The 15,511-nt window shown below is 36.5% G+C and overlaps 1 protein-coding gene across 4 annotated transcripts in view; it reads left to right on the top strand.

Moving 5' to 3' along the window:
- The window catches only part of grid2ipb (glutamate receptor, ionotropic, delta 2 (Grid2) interacting protein, b), a 40,656-nt gene that overhangs the window by 12,018 nt on the left and 13,127 nt on the right, over positions 1-15,511 (top strand). For all 4 annotated transcript variants that reach the window (XM_087785004.1, XM_087785003.1, XM_087785002.1 and 1 more), the window contains 6 exons: positions 1,566-1,651; positions 3,949-4,018; positions 9,591-9,743; positions 9,884-10,039; positions 11,253-11,404; positions 11,471-11,605. In XM_087785004.1, the coding sequence (XP_087641130.1) occupies positions 1,566-1,651; positions 3,949-4,018; positions 9,591-9,743; positions 9,884-10,039; positions 11,253-11,404; positions 11,471-11,605 (752 nt within the window). The remainder of the gene's footprint in view (positions 1-1,565; positions 1,652-3,948; positions 4,019-9,590; positions 9,744-9,883; positions 10,040-11,252; positions 11,405-11,470; positions 11,606-15,511) is intronic.

The raw sequence follows: 15,511 nt of genomic DNA, 5'->3' as shown, positions 1-15,511 counted from the left end.
TTTTGGTTTCAAAACAAATTAAATCAGTTACGACTTCGTCAAGAGTCATGTGGTCTGTAAATTCAAAAAAATACTTTAATTATATCCTTGTTCCTTCTATCATGATTGGTATTGTATCCCCAGATTCTTGCCAATAAACACCCTTGAGTGTTGAATATTGAATACATTTTTTCCCACCATGAGACACCAGCTCTACTTCACAATTGCAGTAAAGACGTCTGCATAATTTAAGCACTTAAAACAACAATGTAAATATGTTGCCCAGACGTGTAGAATGGATATAATTAGGCAGGACCTGAAACTGTAGGAGACGATCTTGTCTGAGCTTCAACTGAACAATTGTTGTTGATTTTAATTGGATGTGTGCGACTACACGGGTCCTGATTTGTGTTGATAATCAACCAACTTTTTATTGACACACACCCACACACACACTTGCAAACATGTGCTTTTAGTTGGTCTTACATAATCCCAGCAAACCGTGACAAACAAGAATGGATTATTTTTCCTCCTCTCTTCCGTCGCTCCGTCTTTCTTTTAGCCCTGTTTACATACCAAGGCTGTGTTCCCAAAGAGGAGTTTCCATAGCAACGCATCGTGGATAGACGGTGTGAATCAAGAGTCTCCTCTTGATGCAACGGGAATTTCCTTCCATCACTGGAGAGAAATCAGACCAGCATCAGCAGGAAGGCGTGACATTCGGTTATAAATAATTACCCGTGGTGTTGATTAAAATGACGATCAATCAGACTCGCCTGCTTCACCGGTTTCATGAGACCCCGGCGGGTTTTCAAAGAAGCCGCAGGCAAACAAACTGTTTCAATCAATGATTCAGTAGCTAACAACTGTTTGGTAAATGTTTGTAGTTTGAATAAAGCAATCCTGTTTTATTGTGACTCAGAAAAATACATGAAGGATTAGACATTGATTGTAGCAGTTTAACTACATCAGTGTATGCCTTTTACCAGGTTAACGAATGTCTTCTAACCATTTAATTAATGTTGTTGTTTTTTTTAACTTAATGTTTTAATGTTATAAAGATGGATGTGTTTTTTAAACTTCTGCTATAAAACTGTATTCACCTGGCTTGAAAATGTTGAAGATATGTGTTTGAAAGTAGATAAAAGAAGCAACATTTCTTTGCTTTTACTTATAATGATATACAAAAGGAAGTTGTAACTTTTAAATATTAATATATAAATATACTAGCTAATATACAAGGAGGTCAGAAGAAGCATCACCCGGCACGCACTTCCTCCACCCACAGGAAGTGATGCGTCAGAACAGATATTGGGGGCCGGTGACTGAGATTGACTGTGTTTACCAAAAATGTGCTTATATCAGCAATTATGACCTTTTTAACCCCTTCATTTCAATCTCATACAAGTCCATGAAATGTTTTAAGTTTTTTTTTTTTTAATTGCATTAATTGCCTTAACCACGTCACCACTACAAGTGTGAGAAAAAAACATTGAGTTACGGATTTATTCTTTTTAGATGCTTGTTGATGCTTGATTTAATGTGTTTTTATAATATCAAAAAACAAATGTATCTTCTTTTCTCAGGATCATTCGTGTTTACAGAGGAAAGAAGACGTTCGGTTTCACGCTGCGAGGTCACGCTCCCGTCTGCGTCGACTCTGTCATCCCAGGTACTTGTTCTCTCTTTGAAAAAAGCCAAACAATGGAGACACCCCCTCATCGGTGTGCAAGTTTGACCCCAGCATTGTTCACTGTTGGCTAACGAAGGGGAGCAGATGTATTGGACATGTGTGGCCGGGCTGTTGCCAGCCATTGAAGGCTGATGATGATGATGATGATGATGATGATGATGATGATAATGACGATGATTATGATGCTGAGAGAGGATGATTGTAACAGGAAACAGATTGAAACGACTCTTTAACTCTGACTAGAAAACACTTTAAGCAGGTGAAATTCATCAGTCGACTGGAGCAAAAGTGAGATTAATTTGTTGATAGTCAAACACTGTTTAAATATATCAGTTAAGCTGAAGCCAAGGGTTCATGGATTGATTCAAAATCATAGTATTAAGGTTTAAAAAAAAATAGACTTTAAACTCAGGTGATATATTGCTACTTATTAATCAGCCCAGAAGTTTAGTTAAAGTAAAATGGCAGTCATTTCTGAAATCGTTTTTATCGCATTAATCACATTTTTACTATATGGACAAACAGCAGCTGTTGAAGATCATTTATAACTGCCTTATTTTATTTTCAATGTCAGCATTTTTTTACCAATGACCTTCAGATAAAAACAGCAAAAATAAATCATAAAAAGATTGTTTGTCGAGGATTTTCCGTACCTTCTATTTTCATCATTGTCATGAGTAATGTTCAACTGAAATGATATATATATTTGTTTTTGATTCCTCACATACTGGTAGCAGTAATATAAAAACTCACAATATAAATCTTCGCTCATTTAGCTTCATTCCTGGTGAATGGTACGAATCCCAAATGTCATGAAGCGAGACGACACTCTGTAAAGGTCAACAGTCCATCATGAGAAATAAAGAGAACAAGCGGTCACCATGGGTTATGTTTTTGTAGTCTTCTAGATGATTTATATCCCATAATGACATACCTTTTTTAGCATTTCATTCATTCACATTTTTAGATTTGAGTCCAATCTTTAATCGATCAGCAAAAGCATTCATAGAAAGAAAAAGATACGAATCGCATGCATACTGTAAATCTTATTTTGTATAACGGAGAATTAAGTGTGTCCTGCTAATAGACCTCATTTGGACGTGTGTTCGTGCTGACGTCACTGATTTCCTCCCACCATCCTCTCCCACCACCATGTGCCGGAGCAGCCAGAGAAGACTGACTCAGTGCCTTATGGAGGTTGATCTGGACGTGGTGGGGTGGGCGGCGTGGCTCTCATCGTGATCTCATCCCCCATTTTCACAACAAGCCTCTTTATTTGGCTTGTTAATTGATTCAACATCACCTTAATAAATAGAGAATTAATAACGAAACTCAAAGGTCCTTCAAATAGACTTTCGTTTCTGGGTCCTAGTGACGATGTCGAAGGCAGTTTTTACTAACATTTCATTCTCAGTCATAACATTAACTCAAGAACTTACTTTCGTTGTATATTAAGTTTATATTATATACTGCAAATATACCGTAAATATGTGATTGTGAAGTTGAAAAATCGAACAATGCTGACTTGCAATTTAAGTAAAAAACCTTACAAAGAACGAACTTAAGTATAATAATATAATATAAAAATAGAATTAACGTAGAAATAAATACACAAAAAATATGAATAAGAAATGTACAATAAACAGTCGGTGAAATCACCATGTGACTATGAGACAGAGAGTAAAACACAGGATGCCTAAAAGCATTGTGTCTGGCACTGCAATTCCAAAACTAACAATGTAAAAAAATACTTTCTAGTAGAGCAAAATCAAAGGAAAACATGTTTATAGTTATAATGTAGACATGGATTATGATTTTATAATCCATGACTGTAGGTCCAACAGTGACAAACGATGATGATGATTTGGGTTTAAGGGAAGTTGTTACAAGATTTATACTTTTATAAATCATTTTAATAAATGAACATGCTACACGCAAACCACGGGCAACACTTTTGGTTTAGTTGTGTGAATTATACAAGTTGAATATGTTGATCAATCATATATGTGATAAGAAATGTGCATTTATACTTGATATAAGGTTTTTTTTGCTGCTTCCACACAGCCTCACATGACAGTCAATGTGAGTTTGGATGCTGGATTCATCCGCTGCGTCTTTTGACAGCTTTCTTATGTAATGAAGATGAAGCGGAGAAAACATCTTTTGTCAACAACGCTGTGTCTCACGGATCGACAGCACGCCGTGAATCACCATCTGTCTGCGAGCAGGTGAAGTCTGATCTCTCTCCATCTCTCTCCATCTCTCTCCCTGCACAGACAGTCCTGCCGAGGAATGTGGACTGAAAACAGGCGACAAGATCCTCTTCCTCAATGGACTGGACATGAGGTGTGTTTTTCAAACTGATAGTAGAATTCTAGTAGCAGTTGTAGTACTTTACCTTTACCTTCAGTCCAACTCTCCCTCAGAGACTTCAAAGTCCATCTGCTGCTCTGTGTTCTCTCTCTGGGTTTTGAAGAAAACTTTGCAAAAGTAGGATCCGTGCAGCTTTATCTGTGTTCTCTTTAAACTTCTACATTTAAACATGATCATCTCGAGCTCTACGTCTTCAACTATACAGTCATTTATTTCTGAAAGATTTGATTGTAAGAGAAATATTCTTCTTTCTTTTTGGAACATGATGTTGATATCTAAAGATATATTTTTTTATCATATTTCTGTATTAGTCATTGTACTACTACAAGTGAAATATAAGGAAATACACATTTAGTATAGAAACACAGCAGCTAGTAAGAAAGAAACTTGATGTCAATGAATTGTGTTTGTTAATTAACATTACATAATGTAACTATAAGTAAGGCAACAACACAAAATGGTATTTCCTTTTATTATTTCCTCTCTAATTGTATTATTTATTATTGACACATCAAAAATAAGTATTACCTATCAATGTCTACGTAAGGTTTAACTGACCATCATTTTCCCCCATAACAAAACAAACACAGTTTACAAAATGGCAACTTGCAAAAAGAAGTGAAGTTATGGCTAAAAAGAAATACATGAATTGGATTTTTTTTTAAATAACTAGTTTCAAATGCAATTAATTATTTGTAATAAATACAATAATAACATTTTTAAAAAAAACTACTTTTAGTCAAACTCAGCTGTTGGTGTGCATTTTAAAGAACATTAGGATTATTTTTTTCTTTAGTTTACAGATGAATTTTTTTAGTAAACTTGACTGAAACAGGACACTGGAGGTGTCTAGAGTCACATATATTTTAAAACAAAACACCTGTCACCTTGACCCAGAGACAACACAAGGGATACAACAAACACATTTGTTTTTGACCACCGGGTCACCTTGACCCAGATACAACACAAGATATACAGCAAACACATTTGTTTTTGACCACCGGGTCACCTTGACCCAGAGACAACACAAGGGTTAAGTTAAATGTATTTTTAGAGTCTATTTTCTAAACTTGTCATTCAACAGATATATATATATTATACTCTCTCAAGGGTCGTAAAGAGCCTCTTCTTAGTACTCAAAATCAATGACAATAATTACTCTGTGTCGGGGCTAAACTGTTTTTTCGTTTTGGTCTTATTCGTCCACAAAGGCAAAGAAGGCTGATAACAGTTGTGCACTAACTCATGCTACCATAGGTACGACAGATTTTCTTGGTCTCATTCTAAGGAAGTTTTTAAACTAAATTAAAGCTCTGTAGCTCAAATGTTAAGCAAGTTAAATCTTGGCCTTCCTTAAGCCCTCAGCAACTTCTGCGCATTTTTTTCTAAATCTGTTACGATCAGCTGAAAAATGATGCTAGCACTCTTTTAAGTCTATCCAGGAATGTTAAAGGGGCAATAAAATAAAAACGAAATAACATTTGCGTTTTTCTTTTTAATGACTTTTCGCTGGTTTGTATAAGGCACAGCTCTTCAGCTACTTATATATATTTTTTTCTCTTTCACCTACTTTTTGAAACAATTTATGAAGGAAATTATCATCTTAAGACTTCACACGACTACATCAAGAAAACTAGTTTGTATGAGGTTGGCTCAAGGTTTCTGCCTTCTAGGCAGTTTTTACTTGCCACGGCCACGTTGTGATTCAATCATTGTTAAGTAAGTAAGTAAGTTAGTAACTAATTAATAAACAAAATATTTCTAAAGTGCCTTTCTAGAACAGGGTCACAAAGCGCTTTAACAATCAAAACAGTTAAAATATATACTTTAAAAGATCAAGACACATAAGTTCCATACAACACAAACACAGGAGTTCCAGAAAATCAGGTAAAAGGCCTGCACAAATAAAAATGTCTTAAGATGTTTCTTGAAGGAGTCAGTAGATCATCAAACACAGAGGAAAAGGAAGATCGTTCCAAATATTAGAAGAACCTGGAAGGATTTCTCTCCATGTTCAGGAACCATAAGTAGATTCTGATCCACAGACCTCAGAGCCCGAGCTGGGGTGTAAGGCTGGATCAGATCACTGATGTAAGGAGGAGCCTGACCATGAATAGATCTGAAAGTTATAACCAGGGGCCTCATGTACTAAGAACTTGTAGATCTTCTACTAAATATGTCTGGAAACTGAAATCCAGAAGATGGCGCAGCACGAAAATATCTGGATGCATGAATCTGTGCGCGACACGAATTTAGGCACTTTTCCTTCGTACATCCCAGTCAACCTAGAATGAATCGCAGAATTGTTCCTCCCTTTCCACGCCCTAATTTACATATTTAAATAATATTTAAATGAAGCGTAGATTTTTCTCTACTTGATCAGAACAAAAAATGAAAACATGAATGTAAACTGGTTTAACCGCTTTTATTCGTTCATTTAAACATTTCTGACATGGATCACATACTTGCATTTAAATAGTGCAGACGTGCTTCGGTGTAAATGTTTATATTTTATATACACAGTTATTAACGCAAACACTTTATTTACAGAAGATCAGGGGCTTATTTGAAACGTCTCAAAATGAGTTTAACAAGAATAAAAGTGTAAATCAGAGACTTAAAGAGTTGATGATGAAGATTATCTGATCGTCTGAGTTTCATATAAATTAAATCATATACAGTATGTTTCATGTGACGCAACTGCAACACAACACGCGAGTTCTTATTACATTTATAAAATAAAAACGTTTTGTGTACAAATTAACAAATCATGTGAAAGTGTATTTATATGGGTGTGTTTTTCAAAGAGATCGCTCCGATCACGTGATCACACGCTTCATTCTGCAGCTTCACTTTGATCAAACCTTGTTTCACAAAAATATTCGTCAATTTTGTTGACCTGAAGCATCAGACGCGAATCATTGTCTTTGTTTTATTATAAAAACAAGCTCATAATTCCATTCCAATTTTTTTTTTTCTGAATAAAATAGCGGATTAAAATATTCATTATAAAATGATCGAAGTTATCTTAAAAAATAATTAATACGTTTGTGAATAATTTAATATCCACTTGTGTAACTACAACTACTGTGTGTTAATTTATGATCAATATTGATCAATGTAACTCTGATGTGAACATCTCACACTAGTGAGGCTGTGGATCGGAGCAGCTGATCCGGGCGTACACCACCTACAGACCTTGCAGGAATTATAAACTTTTTACCGCTCTTTTGAGTATTAATACATATGGACTTTGACGTAAACGGTGGCTCGGCACGTTTGTTTGTGCGTAGAACACCTTAGTACATGAGCACCCAGAATTTTAAAGTTGATCCTGAAAGAAACTGGCAGCCAGTGAAGAGTTTTAAGGATCGGGGAAATGTGAGTTCTTCTACTAGAGCAGTTCAGAATTCTCGCTGCTGAGTTTTCTATCAACTGCAGGCTGGGATCTGTTTTTCTTTTCACCAATATGGTTGTGTGTCCCCTTTGAATAGATTTCTTTATCTTGACAAATACGACAATATTCTGCATTCTTAAGTGTGCATGGATGCAATCTTGGTCTAGAATCGACAACACAAAGAAGGTGCGATCAATGAAAGGAAGAGACATGGACCAACATCTCAACATCTACATCTTAATATGCACAACATGTGCAGGGAAGTTTGGTGCTGGTGGGAGTGTGTTGTGAACCTAACAACTTCTTGCAGACGGAGGATCATGGAGGCACATGTAGGCGGTGATGCTCATAACAAAACATGTTTTAAACGTTATACAATCCAGGGTAACCTGGGTGGAGACGCAGTGCCACCGATAGTCATGTCAACGATTGTTGTGTTGATGGCCAGCGTTTAATTCCCTTCACACGTTGAATTCCCTTCACCTGCTGGAGAACACGAGGCAGCAGCAGTGGGAGGTGATGGGAACAGCTGTGGGAGTTTTCACCAGAGACTCAAGCATAATATAAAAGTGCGTGTAGGCATTTATGTTCGAAAGCATATGCTGCGGGCAAAGTACATTTTCACACATGTACAATGACAATTAAGCTGCCGTGATTGAACCCTAAGATCTTTATGTTTCACGTGTCGAGTCTCGTGTATAGATGTAGATAAACCACCTTTCCATCGCTATGACAACCAGGACGGGCGAGCGAAGACTCAGCCACCCTCAGAGTGTATTTAAAGCATTCCGTGCCTACCTAAGAGTTGGTTTGAAAGTTTTCAGATTCAGATGAAAAACACGAGGAACACATCTCAATTTCGTCTTTAATGGATCAACATCTTTGTTCCTTCTTTAAGCCTCTTTCTCACCTTCGGTCAGATCTATGGCTTCTATTAGATCAATTGTAAGACATGTTTTTCCTAACAAATTCTACTGGTATTGTAACGAATAAACATATATTTTAAGGAAGAAATCTGCAAAAATAGTTGGAAATTATAAAATGACCAAAAAATTTCAATAAATGTTTCAAAAGGTAGAATTTCTACTTATATAATAATTATATAGATAGATAGAAACATGTAAAAGTAGCATAAGTATTTATTTTTTTACTTTTAATAACGTGAGAAAAAGATAAGTTTGAATTTGGATCTCTTTCATTTATCTTGTAAGTGCCATTAGAGTGTGTCACAATGATGCCAATAATAAAATATTAATTCAGTATTTTAGCTGTTTCGATCACATGGAAAGTCAATATAAAAGTATCATATTTCAAATATCTATTCTAGTATCAAGTATCAATCTGAGAATATTATGAAGAAAATAGTCTCTACATTAAATTTTACAAAATAGAGTAAATAATCTATTGTAGTATTAATATATAAAAGTAGCATACATTCATTATATTGTCACTTTTAATAATATGATTAAAAATGTAATTTGATTTGGGATCTTTTTAACTGTCCAAATTCTTAATCTTTAAAATGTTATTGTGTAAATGTTGTGTGTCATAATATTAAGAATAATAATTATTATTAATAATAATTGATTCATATTTTCAGCCTTTCAATCACGTATAAAATGAATTTCATTCTCATGTATAGCATTTTAAATATATGTTACAAAAATTCAAGAATAGATTATAGATGAATATAAAAAAACTGAATTCTAACTATTGAAATATATACAGTGTTAGCAACGATACTTATAAATAAAAGTGTTAAACACCTGGAAGTATGTGTTTATGTCACTCATAACTTTGAAAGTGGCATGTATATATATTCAAGCTCACGACTGTGTTTGAATACTTTAACTAAATGAAATGATCCGAAACATCTATTTAAGATGCAGTAGTAGATAATATAAATTATTATTGTATTATAAAGTTATTATTATTGATGTTTTCATAGTATTTTTGCTTTAATATGTGTACATTATCTTGATGTCATATGTTTTTAGGTAAAACAATTTTTTTTCACTTTGTTCTTGCTGCTGTGACAACTCAAATGTAACCCAATGTCAGACGAATAAAGGATCTTATCTTAAGCCGAAGTGTTTCTTCTCTCACGAACATGTTTTTAAAACCATCCCCACCATCGTCTCTCTGCAGAAAGTGTTCCCACGAGAAGGTGGTGTCCATGCTGCAGGGCAGCGGAGCCATGCCCACCCTGGTCGTAGAGGAAGGCCCGTCCGATTGCTCTTCAGAGCACACGGACCCGGACGACCAGTCCACCGTGATTCCCACCACTTTGCCACGCTCCAGGTACGCCTCCGACGACAGGCCTGACATTTATAGTTGACATTTCCAGCTGCCACCGAAACCTGTCACCATGAGGCTGTAAATACACTTGTGGAGTTGATGAAGACACCGTATGCTGATGTAGTAACTCTTCTGCCGCTCAGATCTCCAGCTCTCAGTTCTCTTCAGTGGGTGGCTGAGATTCTTCCACCGAGTATCAAAGTACACGGACGCACCTTCAGCCAGCAGCTGGAGCATCTGCTGACCATCCAGGAGAGGTACACGGTCTGCAAGTCCCTGGAGACCTTCTTCCAGCATCGGTGAGGAGATGCTTGCTCTGTATCATAGCTGTCTAGTGCACCTGCAGTTCATGTAAAAATAACTACCTGTGATACCATCGAACAAGCTGTTATGGCCAACAATTTTCATCTGAAACCAAACAATTTTCAACTATAATTTAACCATTTTCAAATAAAATCAAATAATTTTCCAATAAAATCAAACTACTTTAAATTGTAATCAAACAATATTTAAACTGTTATCAATTTCCGATTAAAGTTAAACAATTTTCAATTCAAATAATACAATTTTCAACTAAAATTAAACAATTTTACAACTGAAAATAAACTATTTTTCAACTGAAATCAAACAATTTTCATCTTAAATCATACAATTTTTAAATAAAATAAAACAGTTTTCAACTAAAGTTGAACCATTTTCAACTGCCATTGAACAATTTTCAAATAAAATAAAACAATTTTCGACTGTAATCCAACCATTTTCAACTGTAACCAAACAATTTTCAAATAAAACCAAACAATTGTTAACTGTAATCAAACAATTCTTCAACTAAGAATAAACTATTTTTCTACTGAAATCCAACAATTTTCAAATTAAATCAAACAATTTTCATCTGTAATCAAACAATTTTCAACTGAAATCAAACAATTTTCTACTGAAATCAAACAATTTTCAAATTAAATCAAACAATTTTCATCTGTAATCAAACCATTTTCAACTGAAATAAAACAATTTTCATCTGTAATCAAACCATTTTCATCTGTAATCAAATTTTTTGTGTTCAAACCAAACTCCGGTTACGACCCATGATGGTGACATGTACAGGAGGAACGAACAGATCAGAAACCTGGCCGCTCTCTTTCACTGACTCACACCCCAGATGGAAGCAGGCTTAGGCGACATTGTCCGGCCAAGTTGCCATCTTAGCTACATTGATGAGTGCAGAAAATTAGCTGTTGCCGTGGAAACCTTCGGGGTTCATACTGGTGGTGATGTTGTTGCCTGAGCGGGAGAAGGCGGAGCAACTGTCGTGCTAACAAAGGGTGAAGTAGTGAGAGGATAACAATGAACACAACAGAGGCTGAAGTAAAAAAGAAAGAAAGATCTGTGTTCTTCTCGTTTAAAAGACTAAATAAATGAAATATGCAGAAGATCCTCTACCTTCTTTATGTGTTCATCGCTCCCTTCTTGTCTAGTCTTCTTTGCTGTGCTCAACAGTGTGTGTTGTTGCAGGAACGTGGACACTCTGATCGTAGACGTGTTCCCGGTGTTGGACACTCCAGCCAAACAGCTGATCTGGCAGTTCATCTATCAACTCCTGACCTATGACGAGCAGGAGCGCTGCCAGAACAAGCTGTCCCGCTTCCTGGGCTTCAAAAGTAGTGGTGAGGCGACACACCAGGACATGTTTGTTGGCTCGAATCAAAGGCTGAATGCTGTGTTCGCGTCAGCCGTGCTGGAACCTGAGGTGTGCTCGGATCAGCACCGGAGGAGCAGCTCGGTGCGGGTCACGGGGTCGTCGTACCGCGGCATCATCCGAGACAGAAGCTCAGACGACTGCATCATCGGGACACACCTGGGCATGGGTATGAGCGAGTGTGTGAAGGACAAGAAAAATGACATAATTAGGCATAAATATATGTATAAAAACATAACTAAATATATAGATAAATAAATGATTGTGTAAAAAGAAAACATAAAGAAGAAAAATACATTTTGATTTGATTTTTGTCGAAGAGTGTTTCTATGTCTGTGTATACACACATTTATTTATTTATACGTTTCATTATTTATGTTATTAGTTATTTGGAAAATTGAGTAGGCCGGCTGGACGTCAGTCTGAAAGTCACAGTCCGAAGTAACTTTTGCAAATTTCAAAATAAATATGAATATGAAAAGGAGAAAACTGAAAGAAATAGATGTCAAGATGAATAAAATAAAAGTTAAAATGTATAAATAAATAAATGTATATATACAAAGAGAAGAATTCATGGAGAAAGACTTTTGGTCGGCACCATGTTGGCGCTTCTGGAAAACGGTCAAGCAGCAGAGTGTCAAAGCTGTTTACAGTAAAGATGGAATGTTGCTGACTTCAACTGGGGATGTTGTTGGCCCTTTGAAAGAGTACTTTGGGGAACTCCTCAACCCGGAAGTCCCACCCTCTCTACTGGAGACGGAGCTCGGGCTTCATTGATCTCTCGTGCTGAAGTCGCTGTGGTGGTCAGAAAGCTCCACAGTGGCAAAGCTGCGGGAATTGATGAGATTGGCCCAGAAATGCTTAAGGCTCTGAGTGTTGAAGGGTTGTCTTGGCTGACTTGTCTCTTCAACATTGCGTGGGCTTCTGGGTCAGTACCTGACGAGTGGCAGATGGTCCCCCTATTTAAAAAGGGGGACCACAGGTTGTGTGCAAATTACAGAAGCATCACACGCCTAAGCCTTCCTGGTAAGGTCTAGTCTAAGGTCCTGGAAAGGAGGGTCCGATCGATGGTTGAACCTCAGATCCAAGAGGAACAATGCGGGTTCCGTCCTGGCCGTGGAACTACGGACCAACTCTTCACTCTCTCGATGGTGCCTGGGATTATGACCTGCCGGTCTACATGTGCTTTGTGGACTTGGAGAAGGCGTACAACCGAGTGCCCAGGGTGAAGTTGTAGGAGGTGCTTTGGGAGTATGGAGTGAGAGGCTCTCTACTGAGGGCCGTCCAATCTCTGTATTCCCGCTATTGTGCAGATCCTTGGATACAGATCGTGTGTATTCCCGGTGAGAGTTGGTCTCCGTCAGGGATATGCTTTGTCTCCAATCCTGTTTCTGGTTTTCATGGACAGGATTTCGAGGCACAGCTCTGTAGGGGAAGGTTTGCAGTTTGGTGGCCTGAAGATCCCATCGCTGATTTTTGCGGATGATTTGGTTCTCATGGCTTCATCACACTGTGACCTTCAGCTCTCGCTGGATCGGTTTGCATCTGAATGTGAAGTGGCTGGGATGAGGATTAGCACCTCTAAATCGGAAGCCATGGTTCTCAACAGGAGAAAGATGGATTGTTCTCTCCGGGATTGAGTCCTTGCCTCAAATGGAGAAGTTTAAGTTTCTTGGGATGATTCTCTGTTTAACTAGTTTATGACTCTGGTTAAAGACTATGACTGTTGTCATTGTTAGCTGAATGCTAATTAGGGTGACATACGTACTGTTTTACCTGGACATGTCCGCTTTTTGGGGGGCTGTATGAGGTGAGCTCAATATGCTCAACCTAATTTAGCTTCTACCTGCTTTACGTTACAGCCCTAAATGGTTAAAGGAAATGAATGGTTACATTACATTTTAGTCAAAGATCAAACTTTGTTGCTTCGTTTTATAAGTAATAAAGTAGTTTTAATATGTCAAGAAAATGTGTTTAAAAATTCACATTCTGATATTCTGGATAATGTATCTTCGACCACATGAATTAAGGTTAAAAAATATCTGTGTAAAAAAAAGTTTTAAGGGATAAGTATAACCTGAGAACCTCTCGCAATTTGTAATAATTGCGGAGAATATCTGAGTTTTAATCCTGTGCGAATGTGCCAAGTCTGTGATTTGTAATGTAATAATTCCGCCGTAAATGAACGTACTGTAATTCACCAAACACAGACGTCGGGTGATATTACTAATCCTGTGTGAATCTGAATGCCTGTGTTTTTAATTCTGAAAGACGCATATATTCCACTGTAACTGACTTCTAGGCACTCGCCATTGTTTTCATATTTACTTCCGCTGTTTTATTTTGAAAGGGTTGAAAAGGAAGTAGATTCATTGTTGTTGCGGGTGTGTTCCACATGACGTAAAGAAGACGTGCGCACTGCACAGCTACAAACTAAGTTTCAGCCTCGTTGTTTCCCAGAAGAATACTTTCAGTTACACTACTGTAACAGACTGTGTCTCTTCTGTAACAATAATGTTCTTCTCTAAACAAAGAACGCTTGGTTACACTAACTTTCTTTTCTAGTTATTGTGCTCCTTTTTACATCTGTATCTCTAGGTAGTGTCAGTAAAAATGACTATTTTACAGACGTCGCTTATCCCGTGTGAATGCACTTAAAAGAGGAGGGGGGGTCATTTACAAAACACTGAGGTCCCCAGGTAATACTTATCCCGGGCGAATAGGGCTAAAGGAAGGTTTTACTTCCCGATCAAAGTCAGACATGACCAAATTATACTATATTTTCTACACACACAACCTCTTTGAAGGAATGATCAATTTGATCAAAATGTTGTTTTAAAAAATCACAGAAAGTGATTTTGTGCATATACTGATCAGGAACAACAACAATAGAAAATATAAGTAGAGAATGGGATTGTTTTTGTTGAGTTATTTCCCCTCTTTTCTCAAGAGTTCTACGAAACCGTCTTATTTTATCACATACAGTAGTTTATTTCTATTGTCTGGCATTTCTCACACCAGAGCGTAGACGTGAACGAACACAGGACGATGCAATAAATCACATCCTCTCCAGCAGCTCCTACACTGTCGCCTCGTCCCACAGGGAACCAGCTGAACTCCAATTTCAGCTCCTGTGAACGCATGAAATATGAGGTTGTGTTGCGTAACATCTGTAGCAGTCAGCTCCCTGGTGGGCTTACAGTGTATGTTGCTGCAGAGTGAACACATCTTTGACTTGGGGACGATGTTCTGATCATGAACTGCACCATAAAAAGTTTGCTTTTAGGTAAAACTGACTTAATTTGAGTCACCTGACCAGTCCAGAAAAATTACTTATTTAAAGAGATAATTTAAAGGGAAAATGTTTGGAAGAATTCTACACATTGAAAATGTAATTAAAGCATCATTTCTACTTCTTAATATGTTAAAATTTGACTGCTTTCTGGACCTGTCAGGTCAATCAAGCTCAAAATTAAGTCAAATGAGACAGATTTTACTTAAATTAAGACATACATTTTATTTTTTGCAGTGTGTGTTGATATGCAACAACGGTAAGTATATCAGTGTCATCCGGATATTAAATGGTTGAATTTAACAATTCAAATGTTGAAACCTTGACTTTATTTTATTGAAATGTTTTTTTCTTAGCATCAAATACTTGAAAAAAAAAAAAGTTTAATTATTTATATAGTTAAAGGTTTAATTTGCTTTGACTGAATCATTTTATTCAAACAAGTGAATATTAAAAAAATAAGGAAATTATTTTTACACAGAGTTTGGTTGAATTGAATAATTAAATTAAAAAAGTAATGTATTGTTGAATTTGATTTTAATTAAATACAAATTAAAATAGTTTTTTTGTTGGATACATAGAATTTAAAAAATCTAATTCCAATCATTCAAAAATAGATTTTATAAATTCAATATTTAAAAATGTATACCATTATTAAGAAATACTAAATACAATATAACATTTTGGTATATTTTGTCACCATGATTGGCTAAAAGGTAAGGTAAGGTAGAACTTTATTGAATTGTTTTTTTCCAATAGCCACAGCAAATACAGCAATTTATG

This window comes from Callionymus lyra, chromosome 2 (genome assembly GCF_982586985.1).
Source record: "Callionymus lyra chromosome 2, fCalLyr1.hap1.1, whole genome shotgun sequence".
Taxonomy (NCBI): Eukaryota; Metazoa; Chordata; class Actinopteri; order Syngnathiformes; family Callionymidae; genus Callionymus; species Callionymus lyra.
The sequence above is the reverse complement of the archived record's forward strand: the minus strand, read 5'-3'. Positions and strand labels throughout refer to the sequence as shown.